Raw genomic sequence first — 25,964 nt, 5'->3', positions numbered from 1 at the left:
AAAACAACACTGACACTCTATTTACTTCTACAGTGATTCAGTCCATACATCTCCTTGCTACATACATATAGCCTACCCACTCAACCCCGAACTCTACACTCAATGGATGCCAGTCCTGCTACTAATTCACATAAGAAGCTACTTACAGTTTACTTTCCTTGGTTGGTTCTACAACAAATCAGCAACTGTTTTGGGGGGTAGGAAATGATTGCTTCAATATAATAGGGGTAAAAACGTATCTGTACACAAAAAGCATCCTCAAACTATTCTGCATTTGTGTATAAAGCAGAGCTAAACTTTCAGCAGTCCTGGGTTCAGGAAAATAGTTTCTAGCTGACTGTTTTCTCCAGACAACTCCGAGTCAAGCAGACGACTAGGTTGTCTACAACTATACGTAGTCTACAGACTAATATACTTTCAAATCTTTCTAAATTTTAGTACACATTTCTATTATTACTGTCAGCATAGAAACATAATTGAATATTTTTTCAAAACTATAGAGCCTTTGAGGCATCATCAAGAGAGTTCTTCTTGGTTTAGCAGGAGAAAAGGATACTGATGTCTATACTGTACTTTGTAATTATAGGACACAGCTTTTCAATTTTTTGGTTTTTTGGTTTTTTAAATGATTCCCTTCATGCTAGTTTTTGTTGTTATTTGGCTCTTTCTGCTAAAGCAAGGGTGCAGTTTGTAAAATCTGGCTAACTGGGTGACAAAAACAATGACTACTTTAAACCTACACTGCATAATCCACAAACCTCAAATTACCACACTCTGCTCTGAGACGTAATAATCCTACTATTTTCTCTTAAAGGGCAATAAGAATTCAGAGAAGTTTAATGAATTTACCCCCAAATTGGAATGCTGATAGGTATTCACAAGCAAATGCAGCAATTTCATCAATGGTGGTTCCTCCCTCTGCCCCACTCCTGACATGTACCAGATCATATAAGCTATAAATTCAGCTTCCACCAGGCACTCCACCCCAGCCACTCTGCTCCATCCTAATACTTTATTTTAGGCCCCTATCATTTCTTACTGAGGAAAAGCACTTTTAATTCACTGACCAACCTCAAGTTTTGTACTGCTTCAATCCTTTTTCCACATCACAAACCAAAGTAAGTCTTCCAATTCTAGAATTCTATCATGTTAACTTTTCTACATCAAACCTTTCAGAGGCTCCCAAAGCTCTAAGGCTAACCTCCAAAACCAGGCACATAGCAGTCAAGGCCACATATACCTGGATCCTCGTTTTCTCTCCAGCTTGCTCTTACTACAGACCCATACACCGCAGACCTGCAGTTTTCTAAAGCTCCAACCGTCTCGGAGCTCTAAGCTTTCACGATAAGATGTTCTCACTGACCCTGGAGCTGTGTCTCCATCACCACCCTCACTCTTTAGCTAACTCACTACTGCTCAAACTTTAGAAATCATTGGTAGATCTGCCAGGATGCCCTCAAACTAGGTTTGGTGCCCCTCCTACGTGGGTCCCCTGCACTCTGAGCTCTGAATTATTAAAATGTATTATGTTGCCTGTCTACAGCCTCCTAAGGGGACTTGAAGCTCTTTGAAATCATGGTGTGCAGTTGTTATTCTTTGCTAAACAAGTGGGCTGGGGTTCCAAACCCTGTCTTCTACCAGCTTGAAATACACACTCTTCACTGCTCTCAAGTTCCTGAGGTCAAGTTAATAAGATGTTGAATAGAACAAAACTTGTTAAAGGCCACTTTGGTTCCTCTGCTCCCCCTCCCCCCCCCCCGCCCTACCCCCATGTGCATACATACTCTCTCTCTTTCTCAAAACTAAAAAAATAAACATTTTTTTAGAAATTGTGTTAAGATTTTAAAAGAATGTAGTAAACCATCCCTCTATACCCTCCATACAACAGCATAAACATTCAAATGGGAAAGGAACAAAAGTTTTAAAAAGAAATATAATGAATTGAAATCACATTAATTTACTCAAGTTAGATGTGAAAATTACTTGGGGGAAAAAAGTAGAATATAATACAATTGCCAAGGAAAAAAAGAAATTTATCTTTAAAGATACCAGAAGCTAAGTAAAAAAAAGAGAGAGAGACAGAAATAACAAGAAAAAAAAGAAAAAAAAAAAAACCTATGGATTTTAAAAAACACAATTATCTATAATTAACACATACATTCTTTCAATGGTAAAGTACTGCTAATGCAATTGCTAAAACCACAAGATATTCCAAAAATTTACACTGTTTATTTGTATAAGCAAAGCTCCATCTGCATAGATACCCTTAAAAGTAATCTTTTACCCAACAAGTCTAAACTATAAAATGTGAAAAGTAATGTAGTTCCAAATGAATACAGTCACTACACAAGAAATCTAAATTAATAACCAAACTTAAAAAATAAGTATAGCTTCTCATATCAAATAATTAAAAGCAAACTAGAAATAATACCAGCATAAAAATTTATCAGCCAAAATTATTTTCAAATGCTTATCAGAAAACTATAACCTGCAGGTTCATTTGTGGCTTAACTAATTCAGACCATAGGTGCCAAGAACTGTGTACCATAAAGTTAACACAGTAGGAAGAATCTGACATTATTTAAGAGTATGATTGGATCTTAAAAATCACCTAAAGCATACAAGAAGACAAAACTGAAAAGATAAATGTTTTTTTTTCTTCTACTTGCTACTTTTCCTTATTTTCCAAATTAACAGAGGTTGCAAATTCAAATGCAGGTTGTCAAATGCAGCCTCTCTGAAAAGACTAGGATGCACAAGCAAAACCAACTTTATTACCTACTACAGTTAAAGATACCATCACTTTGAGGCAATCTTGGAAGTTCCACTAAGTTCTGTTCAAGACCCTAGATTCCAAAACTGTAGTGATCTTCGGATGCCTGCTGAGCCCCCCACCCAGGGGTGTCCCCAAAAACAATGGTGAGAAAAATCTCACTTTGGGGAGAGTCCCAATTTCCTTTTAAGGAACCTCAGAAACCAGGAATCTGTTGATATCATGATTAGATTTGAAATGTTTATTATTGGAAGAAGCCCTCCTTTTTATTAACAAAACTTTCCTTATTAGTAATAAAATATCCTCAGCATATCTTGTTTTAAGTCCATAGGAAGAGTTCATATGGAAGAAGACAAGTATAGGACCTATAAATTCATCATTGTACTAGCTCCAGAAGCTAATATATTCAGATGGTTTCATCACATTGGTATCTAAATAGGATAAAATTTGCTTTGAAACCTATAATAAAACCTTGACAATCTTCTCTACCTTGTTTTGTCCATGGGAGAGATCTCCCCTTCAAATCTTAAACCACCACAGCACTGCATATTATCAGGTTTACAATCGGAGATAGCCAACCATTAGGCTGGGAGCTCAAGATGTGCTATTATGAGGTTCACATGGGTTCGTCACAGGCCAAGTCTATGCTGTGAGGCAGACTTCTCCTTAAAGGTACTAAATTCAGAAGTTATATTTATGTTCTTATCCTTCTAAATAGCATACTCTCACCTAGGATAATTCAGAATTATAGTAGACTATTTTGTAACCCTTAAGTTTAATTTATTTATTTTTGAGAGAGAGCGCACGCACAGCGAAACAGCAGATAGAATCCCAAGCAGGCTCCATGCTGTCAGCACAGAGCCCAACACAGGGCTCGAACCCACAAACCATGAGAGCATGACCTGAGCCAAAATCAAGAGTCAGGCACTTAACCAACGAAGCCACCCAGGCACCCCTCTTTTGTAACCTTTTGATATGGTTTGAGAGTCACCTGTGAGGTGAGGGGAAGACTCAAAATCTCAAACACCTAGTGTTCTGCTATTTTTTTTAATACGATGAGGAAACCTCCAAAAGGAATTCAGATTCCACATTTGTTTCCTTACAAAATTCACAAGGAAGACAAGGCTCACAGGGAAGAGGAAAAGCACAGGAAAAGTCAAGTGAAAAATGTGAAAAACTTACATCTCTCTCAAACCTCCTGGTCTTCATCCTGCTATTCCTTTTTCCTCCGTCCTGTTTTCCTCCATTTGCCCCTGCCCTGCTCTTTCTTCCACTGACCTGCTCCCTTATTCTTCTAGTTGGCCAGAAACCCTCAAAGCAACATTACCTTTTAAAATTAAGATACTATCGGGGTGCCTGGATGGCTCAGTCGATTGAGTGTCCGAATTTGGCTCAGGGCATGATCTCACAATTCATGAGTTTGAGCCCCACATCAGGCTCCCTGCTGTCAACACAGAGCCTGCTTCAGATCCTCTCTCTCCATACTCTCTCTGCCTCTCCCCTCCTTTTCAAAAATAAAAAACATTAAAAAACTTATAAATAAAATTAAGCTACTGTCAGAACAGGGCCAGCCTTGAGGGCTACATTAAAACTTTGGTCTCTCCTGAACTAAGTAGTATTAAAGACTTTCCAAAGCTTACACAGATTAGACAGATATTTACAAAGAAATTGAGGAATGTATAAATAATCTAGGGCCCTCATATTTGTATCAGTTGGTTCATATTGCTTCTAAGAACCTCAGATTAAAAACTATTAGAGGAAAGGGAAAAATGGAAAGACCTGAGAGTGACTTCAGACTCCTAATTGCACAGGAAACCAGAGAGGTTTCAATACTGGAGTTTCGAACTGGAAATTATGGGAAAGGTGCTTGGGAAGCCACTACCGAAATCTTTCCTATGGAAACAGGTTGGACTCTAATCCAGTTGTGCTAGCAAAGAAAGGATACGTTTATTGGGCTCTTCAGAGAGAACTCTTCAGTACCTTTAGATAGCATTCAGGAGTAGACCGTGAAGCAGTTATCATCCATTTCCCTCCTCATTTGTTGTGAGTGGCCTTAAGCCAGAAACTGAAAATTTTATAAACAAGCAAAAACTGGATGTATATAGTCATATAGTCTGATCTTTAATGACATACTATACATTTTGAAAGAGCCTGAAAACAAAAGCAGAATAAGACCCAGAATAAACTGATGGACCTACAGATAAAACTAGATGTTCCCACTCCAGAAATTAAAGCAATCTTTTGATAAAGACACCTGCAGTATTGTAAACAGAAGTGACAATGAATAAACCATTTTTCTATATTAGCCAAGAAAATGAAGAAAAAAAATATATAATAGACAATGTTGAACAGCAAATCAAGTACCTATTTCCCATTTTACCCCTCAACTTACGAGAAATTTCACTAACTAGTTATTAGTGATACAAGTAATACACCATAACTTTAAGCCCAGCCACTGTTACACAAGCTCGTTCTCAGAGTCAACAAAGTACTCAGATCATGAGTATCTCTAATAACCTTCAATTTACCATGTCCCAACCCATAGCGGTCACCGTGGGACCTTGGTTCAAGGAACACTCCTTCTCCCTACAAGACACTACATTCACTAATTTCATAAGAAAGCATATACAATACAAGCAGAATTTCCAGATCATATGCTCTCCTAATGACCACATATGTCAACTCCTAAGGACTCTGCTACTCACCCTCAAGACAGAATTAGTTTGGACTCTCATTAAGTCCAAATTGAAGATTTCAAGAAGGCCAGATTTCTTGTTAGAAAACAAACTACAATTATACCAATAGAAGTATTGGGTCTAAATAGATCACAGTGCGTAATAAGCCACCTAAACCACTACCTGAACTTGCACAAGTCACTGAAACAAGAATGTAAAGAAGGACTAAAGAAAAACTAAAACCCTACTCAAGACAGCCTAGTAAAGAAAACACTTGTCAATACTCTGCTCAGAGTTTTTTAAGTCTGCAGTCAAGGTGTGGCTATATTATATTTTCATTTAGAGGTTCAACTGGGGACAAATCCAAACTCATTCAGGGGGTTGGCAGAATTTATTTCCTTGTGGTTGTATGACTCAGCACCCCACCTTTTTGTTGCCTTTCAGATAGAGATCGCCCTCACTCAGATCCTTAGAAGCTGCCCATAGTTTACTGCCACATGCACGTCCTCAATATGGCAGCTTACTTCTTCAAGCCAAAAACTACAATCTGTTCGCTAGTCCACTAAGATGGAACATAATCACAGCAGTAATACCCAACTACTTTGCCCCATAATGCAACTGAATGCGGTGATATCCCATCCCTTTTGCCCTATAACATAACCTAATTCAGCGAGTGACATACTATCACCCTTTGCCATATTCTAACAGAGAAGCAAATCACAGGTTTTACCCAAATGGAAGAGGAAAGGGTTACACAAAGGCTTGGATGCCCTGCAGTTCCTCAAAAAGATAAACATGGAATTACCATATGATCCTGCAATTCCACTTCTGGGTAAATACCTCAAAGAACTCAAAACAGATATTCAAATAAATATTTGCACACAAATGTTTGTACTAATATTATTCACAGTCACCAAAAGATGGAAACAACTCAGACATCCATCAATTAATGAACAGGTTTTTTTTTTAAGTGATTTACTCCTATGAAATATTATTCAGCCATAAAAAGGAATGAAATACAGATACATGCTACACATGGGTCCTATATTCTTAGTTTATTATTAAACCTATCTAAAGTCCTTATTTCCATATATTTGTAGTTATGTAATTTCCATTTAATTCTATTAGAGATTCAAATTCCCTGGTGAAAATCTTTACATGTTAATCTATTTTTCTCCACATTTTTTTCAAATTTTTTTAACATACCAATCACATTTATTTTATAGTTCTTATCCCTAATTCCAGTATCTGCAGCATACGTGGATCTATATCTATTGTCTATTTTACTTTTTCTCTTGGTTTTTCATTACATTTTCCTTTCTTATGGTGTGTCTAATAAATATGTACTAAAGGACAAATAAAGTGTATACAGTGGTTATACTTGTAAAAATTTATCTCTTAGAAAAGTATTCATCCAACAAGTATTTAGTGAGCACCGACTGTGTACCAGGTACCACTTATAAGTGATGCAGTAATAAAAAGAATACAATCCCTTTCAGCAAAGAGTTTACAATCCAGTGCAGGCTGTAGGCATTTAGCCCATCATTAAAATGGGCAAAAAGGCCCATAAAATCTGCACTCCCCACTATACCTTACTTCAATTACCTCGTCTCTGACTTCTCTCTCCCTTGATCACAGAAGCCACATGACTCCTTGCTGTTTGTTCAACATCAAGTACCTTTCAACCTCAATACCTATATCTTTTTTCTTCTTTCTGCCTAGTATGCTCTGCTCTTCCTGCTGCTAGCCACATGACTTGCCCTGTCACCTCTTTAGATGGCTTGCTAAAGCGATTTAAAATTGTCAATAGATTCACCCACTCCCCAGCATTTCCTCTTCTCATTCCCTGTCTTATGTTTCACCATAGCATGTACTGTTTATTATTTGTTTATTGTCTGTCTACTTCTTCTATAGTATAACCTCCATGAGGGCAGAAGTTTTTTATTGCTGTTGTTCATGGCAATATCCATAGCACTTCAAATAATGCTAGACAAACAGCGTGCACTTACTTAGTAGATGAATGAATGCATGCTTTAAAATGTGACGGGCAGGGGCACCTGGGTGACTCAGCCAGTTAAGCATCCGACTCTTGGTTTCAGCTCAGGTCACGATCTCACAGTTCATGACATCAAACCCCGCATTCCACTGACAATGTAGAGCCTGCTTGGGATTCTCTCCCTCCTTCTCTCTCTCTCTCTCCTCCCTTCCCCTACTCATGCACACATACGTGTGTGCTCTCTCACAAAATCAATAAATACATGAATGTTTTTAAGTAAATAAAATAAAATGTGATGGGAGAAGTGTGGGGTACTAAGAAAAGATAGCAGGGGCCTTAATCTAATCTAGACAGTCAAGGGATGTCTTTGTGAGGAATGTATGTTTAAGCCAACACCTAAACAATGTGGAGACCATCAAGAATGAAGACAGAAGCAGAATCAACACACACGACAGAATTTAGCACAGAAGTTTCAAGAACCAGAAAGGTGTCTTACATGGCTAGTCTACACAATGTAAAGGGTGAACTGGCACGCTATCAGTCTGAAGAGAGAAACCAAGGCCAGCTATTAAAAGGATTTAAATGAGAAGCCATTCACAAGTTTTTAAACACAGTCATATAGCTGAATTTGGATTTCTGCAAGCTCTCTCAAGCCCCCAGTGTTGAAAATTTATTAGATGGGACCAAGACTGGCTACAAAGAGACGAATTAGAATGTTGACAAAGTAATCCAGATTAGATGATGGTAACTGGAACTTGGGGTTAGCATGAGCAAAGAAAGAAGTAAATGGATCAGAAAGATCAATAGATGAATTCTCTGTAGTGGTATTTATCAAGAATGACTCCACATGTCTAGCTTGAGGAAAGATGTGGAAACCACCACCACTTTCCCAGGCATAAAAGAATCAGGTTAAGAAGTTTACAGCAAGAGTCTGCAAACATTTTAGTAATGGGCTAGGCAGTAAATATTTCAGATTTGGTGGGTGACATAGTCTGTCACAATTACTGAACTCAGTCATTATAGTGAAAAAGCAGCCATTGGCAATATGTAAAGGAATGAGCACGGCTGTGTTCCAATAACACTTTATTTATAATCAGGTGTGCCAGAGCCACAGCTCGCCAATCACTGGTTAGAGAGAAAATTCTGAGCTGAGCTTTCAACCTGTTACTATCAAGGTACCTCAGAGGCATCGAGCAGAACTGTTTCAGAAGCACCTGCAAATGTAGTTTGAAGTTCCAGAGAGAGCTAGCACAGATACAGACAGGTTCCAGATGTAAGACTGCCCCAGGGCAAGTGTGTACAGTAATAAAAAATTTCCTTCTAAGAACCCAAAATAAAACCAACATTTACAGAACAAACATAGGAAGAACAATCAGCATGAAAACTAAGAATAAGCATTCAAAATATGCTAAAAAATACAAAAACAAAACCAGAATGAGTAGTGTGTCAAAAGGGAATATTTTGAGAAGGAGAATATGATCAAGAGACTCAAATGCTTCAAAAGATAGTGAGAAGATCAGGATTACAAATTATAAACTGAATTTAGTGAAAAGGAGAGGTTGCTGGTAGCCTTGGCAAGAGAAAGTTCAATGGGAATGAGGAAAGAAGCCAAACTATGGCAGATTAAAGACTGAGTGAAAAGTGTAGAAATGAAAGCAAGTGAGGACAATTCTTCTAAGATGTGTGGCTGTGAAAGGGTAGAGATAACTAAGGTGACAGCTGTGAAGGGGCAGGGGGTTACTGTGCTCCGGGAGGCAGAGGAACACATTTCTTTCCACTAAACTGGAAGCAGTGGTGAGGGATCATGGGTATTGTGTTTATCACCACCTGCTTCCCGGTTAGCCTGGGATCAGTACATTTGTTGACTGAGGATTTTTAACAGCAAGGGCAATAGGAAGTTGCTGAAAGACAAGTTTTAAGATATGGAAGAGGGAAAAGATAATCAGTAAAAACTATAGCCCATGAAGTCTATAAGGGATACATCTAGAGCCTGACAGGAAGAACCGACTCTACTGAGGATAACAATACCTCTTCCTTATAACAAAAAAACAAAACAAACAAAGGATGAATACAGATTAAGGTAAACATGGGCAAGAAGTGGAGGATATTAATAAGGGCCAAGCTTGTTAACTGTCCTATAATACATGAAAGGTTCCTGCACAATAAAGAATTGTCCAGCCCAAAAACTAACCATAGTTAACACTAAAATTTTAAGTTTTTATAGATTAACTCAAATCACAGATTAAAGCCTACATAGGGACACTCTTCTAATCAGGGAGGAAAAAAAAAAAAACTATATATAGACAGAGAGTAACTTTTCCCCGGGAAACACATACACACACACACAAACCCACTCACTTCAATTTCTGCATTTCTTAGAAACCTTCAGCTGTTGAAGCTGCTTACTGAGGAATTATGTTTAGGATCTATGATCATCCATAGCTGTATCACTTTCTACCAGAAACACATTTATAATTTATGTGTTATGCATATGGACAGAAACTCAACATAAAGATACACAGAGAACATGATAATCCTTCAAACATTAAACACATATCATCATTAAATGAAATCCAGAGATCTAAGAGAACATTTTTAAATCACCAAGATTTTTCCTATTAAATTATAAGCCAATACTGCTCATGACTAAACAGGAGAAGATATCTGCAAATGACATATCCAATAAGGGGTTAATATCCAAAATATATAAAGAACTTACACAACTCAACACCAAAAAACAAATAATCTGATTAAAAATGGGCAGAAGACCTGAATAGGCACTTTTCAAAAAAAACAATACAGATGGCCAACAGACACATGAAAAGATGGCCAACATCACTAATGATCAGGGAAATGCAAATCAAAACCACAATAAGACATCACCTCACACCTGTCAGCACAGCTAGACTCAAAAAGACAAGAAAATAGTGGCTTAGTCGGTAAAGCATCTGATTCTTGATTTCAGCTCAGGTCATGATCTTCTAGTTTGTGACTGCAAGCCCTAAGTTGAGCTCTATGCTGACAGCACAGAGCCTGCTTGGGATTCTCTCTCCCACTCTCTCTCTACCCCTCCCCAGCTCATGCGCACACGTGCACTCTCTCTCAAAATAAATAAGTAAACTTAAAGTTTCAAAAAGCAGTAACAGGTGTTGGAGAGGACATCAAGGAAAAAGAACCCTCATGCACTGTTGGTGGGAATGTAAACTGGTGTAGTCACTGCAAAAAAAACAATATGGAAGTTCCTTAAAATATTAAAAATGGAGGGGTGCCTGGGTGGCTCAGTCAGTTAAGTGTCCAGCTCTTGATTTCAGCTCAGGTCATGATCTCACAGTTCATGAGTTCGAGCCCCACTGACAATGCAGAGCCTAATTGGGAATCTCTCTCCCTCCCTCTCTCCCTCTGCCCCACCCTTGCTCATGCTCACTCTCTCTCTCAAAATAAATAAATAAAAATTTAAAGAAGTGAAATCTCCTATGATACAGTGATTCCGCTACTGGGTATTTACCCAAACAAAACAAAATCATGAATTCAAAAAGATATATGCACCCTTATGTTTACTGTAGCATTATTTACAATAGCCAAGATATAGAAGCAGCCCAAGTGTCCGTAGATAGGCAAATGGATAAAGAAGAGGTGACGTGCGTGCACATACACACACATATACACATACATATACACATACTGGAGTATTACTCAGCTTTAAAAAAAAAATTAGATCCTGCCATTTGCAACAACATGGATAGACCTTTGATGCTAAGTGAAATAAATCAGAGAAAAAGATATACCATATGATTTCATTTATATGTGGAATCTGAAAAAAAACAAAAAATAAATTCATACCCATAAACACAAAGAATAAACTGATAGTGGCCAAAAGGGAAAGGGGTTAAGATATGGGTAAGTGGTTGAAGGGGTATGGGAAGTACAGGCCTCCACATATAGAATAAGTCACAAAGATAAAAGGTACAGCACAGGGGATATAGTCAATGGTACTGTAATAGCACTGTATGGTGACAGGTGGTAGCTACACTGTAGTGAGCACAGCATAATGTATAGAGTTGGCGAATCACTATGTTGTACACCTGAAACTAATGTAACACTGTGTGTCAACAATACTTCAGTTTAAAAAACATTGATCGTGAAATACAATGCATAAGTGGCTTCTTGCTCCTTTTAACTTATGCCATTTATTATTTTTTTTAACATTTATTTATTTTTGAGACAGAGAGAGAGAGAGAGAGCATGAACAGGGGAGGGTCAGAGAAAGAGGGAAACACAGAATCCGAAACAGGCTCCAGGCTCTGAGCTGTCAGCACAGAGCCTGATGCGGGGCTCGAACCCACGGACAGCGAGATCATGACCTGAGCCGAAGTCGGACACGTAACTGATTGAGCCACCCAGGCACCCCGAACTTATGCCATTTAAAACAATCCAGCGGTGCCTGGATGACTCAGTTGGTAGAGCAAGGTGACTCTTGATCTTGGGGTTCTAAGTTCGGGCCCCATGGTGGATGTAGAGATTACTTAAAAATAAAACATTTTTAAAAAATAAACCAGGGTCAACAATACTGATTTATTTTAACCTACACATATATATTCTATAAAAGCAGTAAGTGCATTTTATCTTACACTTTTGACAAAATATTTGACTCAAGGACATGTATATTTCAGTAAAACAGTTTCTCACCTTGACTACTCCATCAAAGCCAGGGATTGTGTTAACCTTTGCTTTCTTAGCTAATAATTTGCTTTCAATCTTGTCACCCATGGCTTGAATGGCATGTGTGTCAGGTCCAATGAAAATGACATCTTCTGCTGCCTGTGAAGAAATACAAGTCAAATTTTATAAGAAAAACAATACAGTGCTTGATGCAGAGTCACAACCTTATAAAAAGAAAAACCCATACATATATTTACTAATCCTTTACCCACCCAAAACAACATAAAAGCAAGCATTTGAGCCAATATATTAAAATATATAATGTCGTATATAGTTAAAGTACACAAAGATATAGAAAACAAAGTCGGGTCAAAGAAAAATAACAAAGAAGAGTTCCTGCTTGATGTTAACAGTATTCTCTGGAACAGCCACGGCCGTGGTGTTATTTTTTATATATAGTATGCTGCCACCTAACCTAAACAGTAGGTTCACCTTTAAAACACCTTATAAACCTTTGTATTCTCTAAACCCTGCAGCACACTGCCCAGTTCAACACAAATATCCACTTTTATTAAATACCAACTCTGTGCCAGGCTTAGAGCTAAACACAGGGGACAACATGGATGAAAACCACAGGATATCCGCTAACTCAAGGGAACGAGATCACTGACACCTCAGGGAAATAGACAAAAGAAAGTAGAGAATGTTTACATCTTTCTGACTATAAGAAAGGAGTCAAGAATACAGTGGGAATTTACCAGGTAGAGTTACAGTTTCAACAAAAACTGTTCTGTATAACTCATATTTAGTTCCCCAGCAATAGATCTACCCCCTCTATGTTTGTGGTATTATAATCAACAAAATGCTAGTGAATTTTGCTAATGAACTAATTAGGGACAGAACAAAATATGATGTAGTTATTAGTGCCACTACAGAGCATGGTTTACAGAAGTAAAGGTGAGCCTTGCTGAAGTAAAGAATGAGGTTATTGGGTAAAGAATGAAGATTAAACATGAAAAAAAGGAAAACCAGATTGTATGCTGGGCACCATCTGGGTAAGGTGCCTATCGATTCTCCAGTGATCTTTGGTTGGGTCGGTATAAAGAATAAACCTTGTATTTTATGTCTCACATTTTATCTATTGGCCTTGGCACCTAAAAAGACTTGGCTTGGGGGAGCTTCATTCTCCCTGTATTATCCAGAGTGGTTACTGCAGTGTGTTGCTTGGATTGGCCTCTCGGTCATTATGAACCAAGAAGATTACACACACCCACAGCAGAAGGTGGAAGGAGAACAGGGAATCAACAAAAGGAATGTACAAAGAGATAAATAATTAGGACATACGATGACTTAAATTTTGCACATGCTAAACTGAGAGGTCAATGAGATAGTGTTCAGAAAGCTGACAGAGAGGTCTAGAGGCTCTAAGATGAGTCCAGGCTGAGATACGGAGTTTCAAAGGCATTAAATGAAGGAAAGAATTGAAAGTTGCAGATGAAATCACTCAGATAAAATGCATAGAAAAGCTGATGCTTTTAAACTCAGGATGTATACTTTCCCTCATGCCCAAAAACAAGACAGAAGGGAATTTTTAGATTCTAAAATAATAAAGCCTCCTTTTCTTTGTGTGATAATAGGAATAGCCACCACCTTGCAAGTCTGGTTGAAGGATTAAATAAAATAATGTAAAACATCAAGCTGAATATCACAACTATCAGTTATCTGTTAACCACAAGTCCTGATAAAAAGAGAACATGAGAATAGTATGACAGCAAGGTCCACAGGGACCCTAAAATACATCACAGGAACCCAAATACCTACAATTACCAGTTACAAATGGCATAATGCTAGGTAAGAAACCTTTTCAGCCAAAACAGATGATCATAAAGTACCTCTCCATCAAATGTTTGTATTTAGTTGTAATAGGACAAACTTTTCTTAAAAAAAAATCTTTTGTGGAACCCCAAAATGTGGATAGAACACGTGAAAAGTGGAGCTTCTCTATAAGAGGGGAATGTAACTGCAGGCCCACATCTCCACATGCTGTTGGTCTCCAGCTCAATAAACTACCACAGCAACTACCATATTCATTTCTCTTTATCCCAAACCTGCAACTCACTAAATGCTAAGTCAAAAGAAAACAATCATATTTCAACTATCAACTGTCTTTCCATATTCTCATTTTACTTGCTAAGATGGAGGAATTTTTATTATAAATGCTGTTTTAAAATACCACTATGCTAGATAGATGTAACCAAGTAGTCAGAATACCCACGCAGACAGTTCGAGAAATAATATAAATGAGAACATCCAAAATACATTACGATTGTACAGTAAAAGTTCTGATTAACAAGGGCCCAACAACTAGGAACCACTCATCAACTAGATTTTTCTCATGCATTCTGATTTGAGAAAAATTACTCACCCCAAAATGCAAAAACTACCAAGAAAAAAAGCTCACATCAAGTATTTAGTAACTATTCTTTTCGTCCCATTCAACAGAAAAGAAAACTAGTCAGTAGTAAGCTGGGTAACTAACTACTCAAACAGATGTTCCAATGAACCAATTTCCTTTTTATCTACATTTTGGTAGTATTCCCTGGGTTAGCCTTTAAATGTAATTAAAGCAAAATGAGAATGCAGAATCCTGGCTCCTGACTCCCACAACTCCTTGACCAATAGAGCAAGGATGCAGTTAGGGTAAGACAGTATGATAACCGCAAAGTGATGAAACAGGTTTTAAAAGTTCTGAGATTTTGACCAAAGTCATTGCATGATTTAGAAGGTAAGGCAAGAATTTATCCACCCTCTTGATAATCTTCTGTTAACCCTGTATCTTATTGTTATCCATCTAATTGTCAATTTCCTTCAATCACAGTAAGTCTTTTTGACATTCCACAGCAATACAATTTACTTCTGAAAATATGCTTTTTAGGGACTTTGTAAATTTACCATGAATGATACATATAATACCTGAAGGCAGATAGATGTCTTACAGTCATGGAAAAAAAGTGTTTTTTTAATATTTTTTAATGTTCATTATTTATTTTTTAGACAGATAGAGACAGAGCACAAGTGGAGGAGGGGCAGAGAGAGAGGGAGACAGAATCCGAAGCAGGATCCAGGCTCTGAGCTGTCAGCACAGAGACCGTTTCAGGGCTCAAACTCACAAGCCGTGAGATCATGATCTGAGCCGAAGTCAGATGCTTAACTGACTAAGCTTCCCAGGCGTCCCAAAAAGTGGGTGTTTTTTAAATGGCATTGGAAAACATTTTAAGAGTGATATATAGGAATATCCAAAAAGCTGAAAATCAAAATCCAAAAAGCCAAAATCACTGCTCTAAGATTCCTTCCCCTTGCTAAATTCTGTGATTTTATGATTCTGGTCAAATTTTGATAGAAGAATAAGAAAAAGGGTTGGTTTTGAACAGCATCTTAGGGGAATAATGAGATTTAACCTACAATAGGCTTTATGTTGTAAATGAAGAACAGAAATAATCATCACTTGTAAAAAATGTCTGATGCATAATAAATTCTCAGAAATACAACAGTTACTAAACTGCTTTACTATGAATTCAGATTTCTTTTAAATGCATACACATTAGGCTCACCAAGAATTACTACTTCGATAATTGTAAAACCAGGGTCAGACAAGAGACATAGCCATGAAAAAATTGCGGAACTGCCCAATGGACTCAGATTCGAGACCTTAATGTATTCCTTGCTAAAAGAAAGGAATAATACAAAATACACTTTAGTTAGAAAAGGTCAGCTCAGGATTGGTGCAGGGAACTTAGTACATGAGATAAAAAAGTGAGCCAGTGAAAAAGCTTCCAAAAATAGTATGATTATGTCAAAAGCATATAGTAGCAGATAGAAAGCTAACTCTTGAATATGATAACAGTATGAACATCAAAAAGAATTGGAGCGCCTGGGCAGTTCAGTCAGTTAAGCGTCTGGCTCTTAAGGTTGGCTCAGGTCATGATCTCACCATTTATGGGTTTGAGACCTATGCTGGGCTCTGCGCTGACAGCGTGGGGTCAGCTTGGAATTCCATCTCTCCTCTCTCTCTGCCCCTCCCCTTGCTGGCACACACATGCTCTCAAATAAATAAACTTACAAAAATTAGTAATAGGGAGATTACAAGGTTAATTCATGTTTTCAAGTCCTCAGAATAAACCTTTTCCTGCTATCTCTGTTCAAGTACTTAAACTTCTTGGACATGTATCACTCATTTAAAAAAAAATATGCAGCTCTTTTAAAAAAGCAATATAGAAGAAAACTAACTTCACACATAAAACTAAGGAAATAAAAAGGTCAAGATAAAATCCCATACAATGTTTTTGTAAGGAAAAAAAATATGGACGAGAATACTGTATATGAAGGAAAGAAAAAAAAAACGAGAAAAACATACCAACACATAATAGATTAAAACTGTTACCTGCTGTTTCAAAACAAGCTGAAAAACATGTTAAAGTAATAGAACACATTAAATAACTTAAGTCAGTATTAGAAATGTTCAGAAATGAAGTGACTGACCTCAAGATGCAATCAGAAATTAAAATATCTTTCTAGAAATGAAGACGAGCCCAGAGGAAACTCAAGAGTGAATAAAGAAAACAGCTAATGCCTTACAAAAATAGAAAGTGAAAGAAAGACATTATTCTAAATTTAAACATCAAGAAAAAAAACTATTTTTAAAAGACGTAAGAGAAAATGACAAAATAAAGAACATCCAACATATGGGTAAGAGGAGTCTTTGAAGAAAATTAAAGCAAATACTAAAAACTCTATTTCAAGAAAACCGTCTTAAAATTGAAAATACATAGCAAAAAAAATACTACAGTAAACCTGAGAAATTCAACCCAGAATGACACATTCTAGCAATACTGCTTAAAAGAAAAAGAAAAAATGCAAGGAAAAAAAAGAATATGTCATTTATATAAAAGAGAAGTTTAAATTATCACCAGACTCTGGGGCGCCTGGGTGGCTCAGTCGGTTGAGCGTCTGGCTTTGACTCAGGTCATGATCTCGTGGTCTGTGAGTTCGAGCCCCGTGTCGGGCTCCGTGCTGACAGTTCAGAGCCTGGAGCCTGCTTCAGATTCTGTGTCTCCCCCTCTCTCTCTCTGCCCCTTTCCTGCTCATGTTCAGTGTCTGTCTCTCAATAAATGTTAAAAAAAAAATTTTTTTTTAAATAAATTATCACCAGACTCTGACAACAATAATCCATGCCAAAAGAAAACTGAATAAGGTGGTCAAGAAAAAGTATGAGCCAAGGATTTTAAATCCAACAAAACTGATGTCCAAGTATTGCAGAGTAAACATAATGATAAGCAACAACTCCAGGCCTTTTTCTGAGGAATCGAGTAAAATAGGGGTTTGCAAACTACAGGCTTGTGAGCCACATATGGCCTGCTACCTGTTTCTGTCCAGTCCACACTCTAAAAATGGATTTTAGGGGGGAAACATTTATGGAAAAAAAATTAGAATACTGTATCATGACATATGTAAATTACATGAAGCTGAAAGCATTAGTTTACATGTTGTATGGCTCCTTTCTCATGACCACAATAAGACTATTTGCAACACACTGGATGGCCTGCAAGGCCAAAAATAATTGCCACCTGGACCTTTACAAAAAAGTTTGCCCACTCCTTTACTACAGAATGAGCTTCAGAAAACCAAAATGACTAAAAAGAGGTCAACATAAATGGTCTATAGCTACCTGAGAGAGTATACTTTATACTAGCTGTATTTTCTGACAGTACAGATACAGTACAACTACTTTTAAAGCGAGGGAAGAATAGAAAGATGATGTGTAAAACTTCTTTAATGTTTTCAGTAATCATATCGGTGTTGACACTGCTATCCTGAGGTTGCTGTGTGTGTACTACTGACAAGTAATTATGAAGGCTTCTAATTTCATCATCTCCCCTGTCCCTGAGAGTCAGAACTCTAAATATGAACGAATGACAAAGAAGAGGGTAAGTAAAAGTTCTGCAATCCTGAATTTTAATTAAAAGTATCACTATGAACACAGGAGGTATTTTTAATCTCACATAAAGCACAGTCTATATACTTTTATTTCATGTTATATATACAAGAAAATTGTTGCATATTTATTAATATAGTATATATATTATGCAATATCTATATTATATATTTAGATTTTATGTACCCTATTTGGGCTTGGGGATAGCATTATATCCAAATACACATATTAGGGGCACCTGGGTGGCTCAGTCGGTTGAGCATCCAACTTCAGCTCAGGTCATGATCTCACAGTTCATGAGTTCGAGCCCCACATCAGCACAGAGCCTGGAGCCTGCTTCAGATTCTGTGTCTCCCTCTCTCTTCTGTCCCTAACCCACTCACATTCTGTCTCTGTCTCTCTCAAAAATAAATAAACATTAAAAAAAATTTTTTTTAATAAATACACATATTAAATGTATTAGAATGTTATATATTCTATTAATGGAACATTGTTAACACATACATCATACGTAATACACATATATAACATAAAACACGTTAAAAAATAAACTTGTTAACACACATATCTTCCTGGCCCTCTAAACTGAAAAGGCCTACAAACGGTGACCATGAGTAGCAATGACCATGTCTGGCATGCTGTGGCCTCCGATACCATTTTTTAAAAAACCAATGCACCTCGATAAGATGGCTAATTAAAGGCCTGGAGCAGGAAATGTAAAACATAAGCCTAGAATCTCTTGTTAGACCAGAGAACAAGGAAGCTATAAAAGATTACGAGGTCAAGTCAAAAAGAGCATGAACCAACTTAGGACCCACTGGCCTAAGAGAAACAACTTAAGCTTCACTAATAATTCCAACAGATTTAAGCCTACAAAATATGTTTTAATCTATGATTTCATAATGACACTTTTTATAAGAACTGGGTCAATTGTGAATGATAAGGAACCAATTCATTACCTCAAAAACATAACATAAAAGTAAAGAATTAGGCATTTATCTTGCTCTTTCTATAGGAGTCGTACCACTAGGTAACCAAACAATAAATGTGGCAAAGAGTCTCTTTATAAGTATATTCTATTAATGAAAAAGATGTTAAAGTATCACCATTTTGCAATCCAGTGAAATACTAAATATTGACAGTAAGCATTGACAGTTGCTTAGATCTTAAAAAGTGCTAACAAGACACTAATGTGCTCCTACAGTCTTGGCCAAATGCATCAAAACCTGAATCTGATCCCATCTCTGAATCCAGGTGTAGGAATCCAATTTGTAGAAAATGCCAAGAATGAAGGAAAACACTGACCTGCAACTCGAGTCTGCAATAAACTAAGTCAAGTCTGACAAAAATTCTACAAGTCAATAACCCAGGGTTCTTCAACAGAAAATTGTAAGGAAAAGGTATGAAAAGAGAACCTATGGATTAAGAGAAATTTAAAAGACATGAAAGCTTAAAATAAATGGGCAAGACAAACCATAGTGTCTAGGGATGCACGTTTGGACCACAGAATTATTTTTAAATGCAAGAAAATGATTACTACAAAAGTAGTGAGCACATATAGGGAAAGACTGGAGGCTAAGATGGACATGGGTCACATGGACAAGAATCAGGGCAAACGTCTCATGTCTAGACCTATGTAGTGATTCCGAGATTAATTTACCCTAGGCAAGCCACATATTTGTCTTGCATAGTTTTTCCTGTATCTTTTGTTTTATGATAAAAATTTCAAAAACAATTTCACAGTAGCCATCAGCTTATAGGAGTGAAACCAATGGCTGGACCAGGAGCAGACAAGTAGGTGGGTGAACACTCCCACCCTCACCATCCAATATTCTACCAGAGGCCTCAGGCTGTGCAGTGTACCTGTGTGTGATTAAAGAAGACTGGAGTCCAAATCCTAATTCATTTTCCTCCACGTGGACTGTGGGGTATCAATAAAGAGAGGTGCAGAACAACCCTAGAAAAGGGTGTCATCAGCCTCCAACGCCCTACATTTACAAGAGTCATTTTCTTTAATGTGCTAGTCAGCTCACCATGCATTAAGAACCCAATTTATGTGACTAAAAAAATTAGGATTAAGAACATTAATGACATTTTTTAAATTTTTTTTAACATTTTATTTATTTTTGAGACAGGGAGAGACAGAGCATGAACAGGGGAGGGTCAGAGAGAGGGAGACACAGAATCCGAAACAGTCTCCAGGCTCTGAGCTGTCAGCACAGACGCAGGGCTCGAACCCACGGACCGCGAGATCATGACCTGAGCCGAAGTCGGCCGCTTAACCAACTGAGCCACCCAGGCGCCCCAGAACATTAATGAATTTGACTGATATGGGAGATAGGTGACAGAGGAGAGACAAAGGTTCTATTTTAAAATTCTAAATGTAAACATAAACTAACACAATTTTTTCATTTGTTTGGGATCTTAATCACAAGATCAACTGAAACTTAATGACATACTTATAAACTGTATTTAGCTTATGGTACATTGTATATGCTGTGACTTAGTTTAACCAAAGGAATCTGTCTCTTTCTCTTTCAATATTACCAGTATCTGGATTTCATTCAGTCTAGTGTATATTTTGTATTAAGTGTCTACTTGGCATAGTGCACTCAAGTAATATTATTACTTCCAGATGATCGCCATGTACAATATTTAGTTAGAGAAACAGACCAGTAGTAACTTTCCCCACTGTAACAATTGGCAGAAGTCAGGTTTTCTAGGTGAGGAATATAGTTACACATAAAACCTTGTTTTTCATTCACAGGAAGTGAGCATTACAGCAAAAGAAGACTTTCTACTTCTAATATTTGGTAGCGGAATGATTTCCATTTCTACTTTCCAACTATTACTAAGTCAGAAAATGGTTAAATTTCTTTTATTAAATGTTGGGTTTCTGACAAAGGTACTTAGGGCAAACAAGAGGTTTTTGATACATTTGGTACATTTTAATTTAATAAAAACCTTTTTAAAAAACTATAAATCGCTGAATATCTCTGTAGTTCCTGGGTCAGCTTTTCAAGCTCACAGGGAAAATGTTTTTGGTTTTTGTTTGTTTTTTTTTTTTAATTCTAGTTAGTAGATCCTATATTCACACTGGAAATGTTCTTTCCACTTTAGAAGATTAAGATTAAAGTCTGTCGGTGTTTGCCATCTCTTTTGTGCCTATCTGGTTTTTTCTTTTTATTTCCTTGTAATCAGCACTGAGATCTATTTCCAGAGTCTAACTGATTGTAAAGAAGAAAGACTCTGGGCACTTAAGCTTCACCGTTCTCTACTCTTTGTGCAGATCAGGATACTAAAAAGAGATGAGTTCACATAAACCTGAGTGGGCTGTTAACCTTTTTTTTTTCTTCAGGGGAAATGTAGATGCAATAACATTTCCAGCTGAAAGACTCATTCTAAGTTCCTAATGTTTGAGAATGCAAATGAAGTATTTTGTCTTTTCTGTGCCTGGAGGTGTTATGTGAGAAAACAGAAAGAGGTTTCTAGGATTAGTTCCACAGATTTCCTTTATCATGTAAACTCTCAGACTCCTTGCAATGACAAGAATCAAAGAAAAGCAATAGAGAAGATACCCAGAGAAAATAAATTCAATAACTTCCTCAGCAATCGCTTTGAGAAAATTAGAGTTAAGTAAAAAGTCAGATGTTGGGATGAATCCTAGCCTCCCCTCCTGTAAAGAAACTCTAGTTTTAATATTTAGAACATTTTAAAAAATACATTAGCAAAATACTGGCAACGAGTTCAATAACACTAAATTTTCTCAGAAGAAATTGCTAAATTTATCACCCAGAGACCTGGCATCTTCAAGAAGTTAATTTATATTATAATGGCAATAATGCTTTCATTAAAGATACAGGTACAAATTTTCAAGTTTTTCTTTTAGAATGTATGTTTTTTAAAGGACAGAGTAAGAAGCTTCACATTTAAATTTGTTATGTAGTGCTAAGGTTCTCCTTATGTAAAGTGGACACAGAAATTAGTTATGAAGTTGTAATTTCCTTCTATGCTCTTCACATAAAATATTTTATATCCCCACATTCTGGATATTAAAAATGAGGTGCTTTCATTTCTCCCTGATCCAATTATTTTTAATGTTTCATGAATACTAAAATTAATTGGTACTTTTGGATTGAAAACAAATACTTTTCCAGTACAACTTTGGAATATACCATATAATAACTATGAAATTAGATAAGCAATTTTACAGTGTAAGTAAAAAAATAACTTAAGATTTAATAATACTTGAATTAGCATGAGGGGGTGTTAATACAGATGTTTCATGACTCAGCTTCCTGTTCATTCCTCACAGTCCATTAATATTTACTGCCAGTAGTGACTAAGAATAGTAAGGTGGTAAACTGGTGAAAGGCCAGTGAACTTGTGTTTAGTCCAAATATTAGATATTAAATTTAATTTAAATTTTTTAATTGCTCTGGGATACGATCTGAATTATGTACTTTTCTTATTTCCTTTGAAAATATTTATGAATTTATTGTAAAATTTACTGCAAGCAGAAGTCCTTCCACACTCCTTGCTTAATTTACTGCTTTCTGGAACACATCAAGTTTTCGATACCACTACTAGATGGAAATAAGAACCATGGTTTGTGAGTAAACCATACTCTACTGAAAGTTGGGATATTCTTTTTTGTTAGCACACTTAATTGCCATACTCTAGGATAACCAACAGTATAAAGCTTATTTCAAATACTGAACGGAATGCTAAAAAAGCAGAGATCATGATTTTTAATTAATTGCCAAGAACAACAGACTAATTCCCCACTCTATTCAGCACAGTCTAACCCATCAACCTGCAACTTTCACTCTTTGGTTTAGTTATTAAAACTAGAATGCAATGAAGAGAAAGTGACAAGAAGATGTAGTGGAATGACCCAAATAGAGGTTAATTTTTCTCTAGGTGGGAAACATTTTTTTTTTAATTTTTTAAAGTTAAATAAATACTAATATTTTTTATTGACTTATTTAACACTGTCTACAGGGCACTATTTTCAGGCTTCCTTTATCCTAAACACCACTTTACAGATAAACATTTCAGTCCGCAGGTTTCTAGTTTGTTCACAAAGTTTGAAAGTCCTTAATTTATTCTAGAATCCACAGTAATGTCTTACGTTGTAGAACATCTCAGTTTTAAAAGGTTCTTTGGGGGCAGCTGGGTGGCTCAGTTGGTTAAGCATCCGACTTCGGCACAGGTCATGATCCCGTAGTTCATGAGTTCAAGCCCCGCGGTGGGCTGTGTGCTGACAGCTCAGAGCCTGGAGCCTGCTTCGGATTCTGTGTCTCCCTCTCTCTGCCTCTCCCCTGCTCATGCTCTGTTGCATGCGTGTTCTCTCTCTCTCTCTCAAAGGTAAATAAACATTTTTAAAAATTTTTTAAAGGTTTTTTGTATCTTATATTTAAAAAGAGGGAGAGGCTAAGAAACCAGCTGGCCATAAATAATCATCCCTACTGACAGGTCAGTAAAATTAGGATCCAAGGGATGGAATCAACTGCCCACTGTCACTAAATGGGTAAAGTAATGGAAATAAGACAAGACTAAGACCCTGTCACCTTCTCATGCCATCTCACATGCTTGTGAACAGGTTCAGGTGGCCAGTGCTTATTCAACAAGTCAAAGACGATGCACTGACTACTGACAGTGAGCATACATCAGGTATGCCTGGCACAGTTCTAGGACATAACTACAACCCTAGCATCCACCTGACTAGCGTCCCTTTCTACTCTTAGAAGCATGCTGGCTTGGACAGATCTGATTTCTGCACACAAGGAGTTTACAGTCTGGGAGAACAAACAATACATACCAAACAACAGAAATAATACATGGTAGACAGTAAATGCACTAAAAAAGCTAAAAGTAAATAAATAGGAGTCCAATGGGGAAATCAAAGGCTTCACACAAAAAGGGAAGCATTTGAGGGAAAAAGACAACTAGGATTTGGAAAAGCAGCATGGGCAATCAAACATTTAAGTATACAGAAAAACACCTCTCACTAGTCTGTAAAGGGTTATATGGTCATCAGAAGATGATGATGAGGTTATACACAACCAGTGTTCATCCAGACACGTCTCCTCTTTCTCTGAAGTCCAACAACAACCAGATCTCAATTACAGACTTCTTTGGTATACAACTCAACAGCTAGTCATGCATTCATTCTACAAGTACCTGTCAAGGAGCCATGCTGTGTCAGGCACTGTGCTAAATCTAGGGATACCATGACAGACAAGACAGAGATGTTATCACTGCTCCCTTAGTTGACATACCAACTAAGAGGATGCAATATGCCAAGCAATTAAAATCACAATACAGCATGAGTCCTGTGATAGTGTGAGTCTAGAATACTCTGCGAAACCAATAATGGTAATTGGAATAAAGCAAACATGGGTGGAAACTGTGAGCCAAATGAAGTTTATTAAACATGAGTGCAGTATTTCAAAAATTCCGACTTTTGCTTCAGAAAATTTCTACCTTCAGTTGTAGTAAATATGCGACAATTTTAATGCGCTCAGATCAGCTGATATTTCTGTCTTTCTCAGAAATCCAATCAGGGCCTTCCTAACTTCTGATAAATGAGATTTCAGAATGCAATCTTCTCCCCTCATTTAAGTCAAGCCTGTAAATTGACTGAGGGAGAAAACGGACATCATATATAATAGGCTAAGCTTCATTTTACATCAACATCCAGTAAGCATAAATCCCAGCAAAATGATATCCTTAAAATGTTTTACCAGCCAGCGTGACTCCCTTCAAACACGTGATCACCACCCTGACATAGGCTTTTGGAGTTCTGAAGTTAAAACTGACACCACCCGTACACCCCTCAGTTCCCATGCCACTTAGATCAGACAAAACAATGGTCAAGCAGGGTTTTAAATAATTTTCTTGAAAGAAAGGCAGTAATTAGGAGCAGCAAAGTATAATAGTTAAAAGCAGGGACTGTGGTGCCTGCCTCAACTCCAATTCTACCATAAACTACCTGGTTGGCCACTGACAAGTTACTTAATCACTCTGTGCCTATTTCTGAACCTGTAAGGATTCAATGGATTGATATATGTAAGGCACACAGAGCAGAGGGGACCCACAGTAAGCTGCTATGTAAGCAAGAAAGACTTTGAAGTCAGTTGGCTGGTGAGGACACTCCGCCTGCCTTCCTGCGTGCCCATGTCTGACGCATTCATGGAGCCTTGTTCCTGAGACAGGAATACTGCTGTTAGCCCCTTAGCCCTAACTAACTCAGACCCTTCCTGAAGAGGCTAACCTACCTCTTCCCCACACCTTTCATCGCTTCCTCTCAACTGGCTCCTTCCCCTTGGCCAAAAACACTGCTTGCTTGAATACTTGCTTGCCCTCCCAACATGTGACTCAAGTAGAGGCAAGCAATCTTCTAAAAAAAGAGCAAGACACTTTTCTCAAGGAGGAAAAGATGTTACACAGACAAAATTTCTTTGAAATGACTGTCACAATACAGCAGTAAGGTAGCCTTTGGTAACGGAAATGCCAGAGAAGGGAAGCACAAACGGTGCTGGAAGACTAAAAGAAAAGAATCGCGAACTACTGCTTGAGGAACACAGCCTTCCAGACAACGGTGAGCCACTAGAGAGTTCTGAAACACTTCAGGAAGATGAGCATGGCAGCGGTATTGAGACGGCTCCAAGGAGGAAAGACTGAGGTGAAGAGATCAGTGGCCCAGATGAAAAGGAGGAAGTGAGGAGGTACTGGAACAGCAGTGGCATCTAGCAGGAGGAAAGAGGTCAGAAAAGCTGCAGTGATACTAACAGGAGGCCTGGCCACAGATTTAGGGGGAATGAATACATTAAGAAGGGTAAGGGAGGGGAAGAGCCAGAGATG

The 25,964-nt window shown here is 37.5% G+C and overlaps 1 protein-coding gene across 8 annotated transcripts in view; it reads right to left on the bottom strand.

The window, feature by feature from the left end:
- PCCA (propionyl-CoA carboxylase subunit alpha) overlaps positions 1 to 25,964 on the bottom strand; it is a 404,001-nt gene that overhangs the window by 279,040 nt on the left and 98,997 nt on the right. For 7 of the 8 annotated variants that reach the window (XM_027065165.2, XM_027065168.2, XM_027065166.2 and 4 more), the window contains exon 7: positions 12,131 to 12,262. The exons of the other annotated variant lie outside the window; for it this stretch is intronic. In XM_027065165.2, the coding sequence (XP_026920966.1) occupies positions 12,131 to 12,262 (132 nt within the window). The remainder of the gene's footprint in view (positions 1 to 12,130; positions 12,263 to 25,964) is intronic. 8 annotated transcript variants of the gene reach the window in all.

The sequence above is a fragment of the Acinonyx jubatus genome, chromosome A1, assembly GCF_027475565.1.
Source record: "Acinonyx jubatus isolate Ajub_Pintada_27869175 chromosome A1, VMU_Ajub_asm_v1.0, whole genome shotgun sequence".
Classification (NCBI taxonomy): domain Eukaryota; kingdom Metazoa; phylum Chordata; class Mammalia; order Carnivora; family Felidae; genus Acinonyx; species Acinonyx jubatus.
This window is presented reverse-complemented; position numbering and strand designations above follow the sequence as displayed.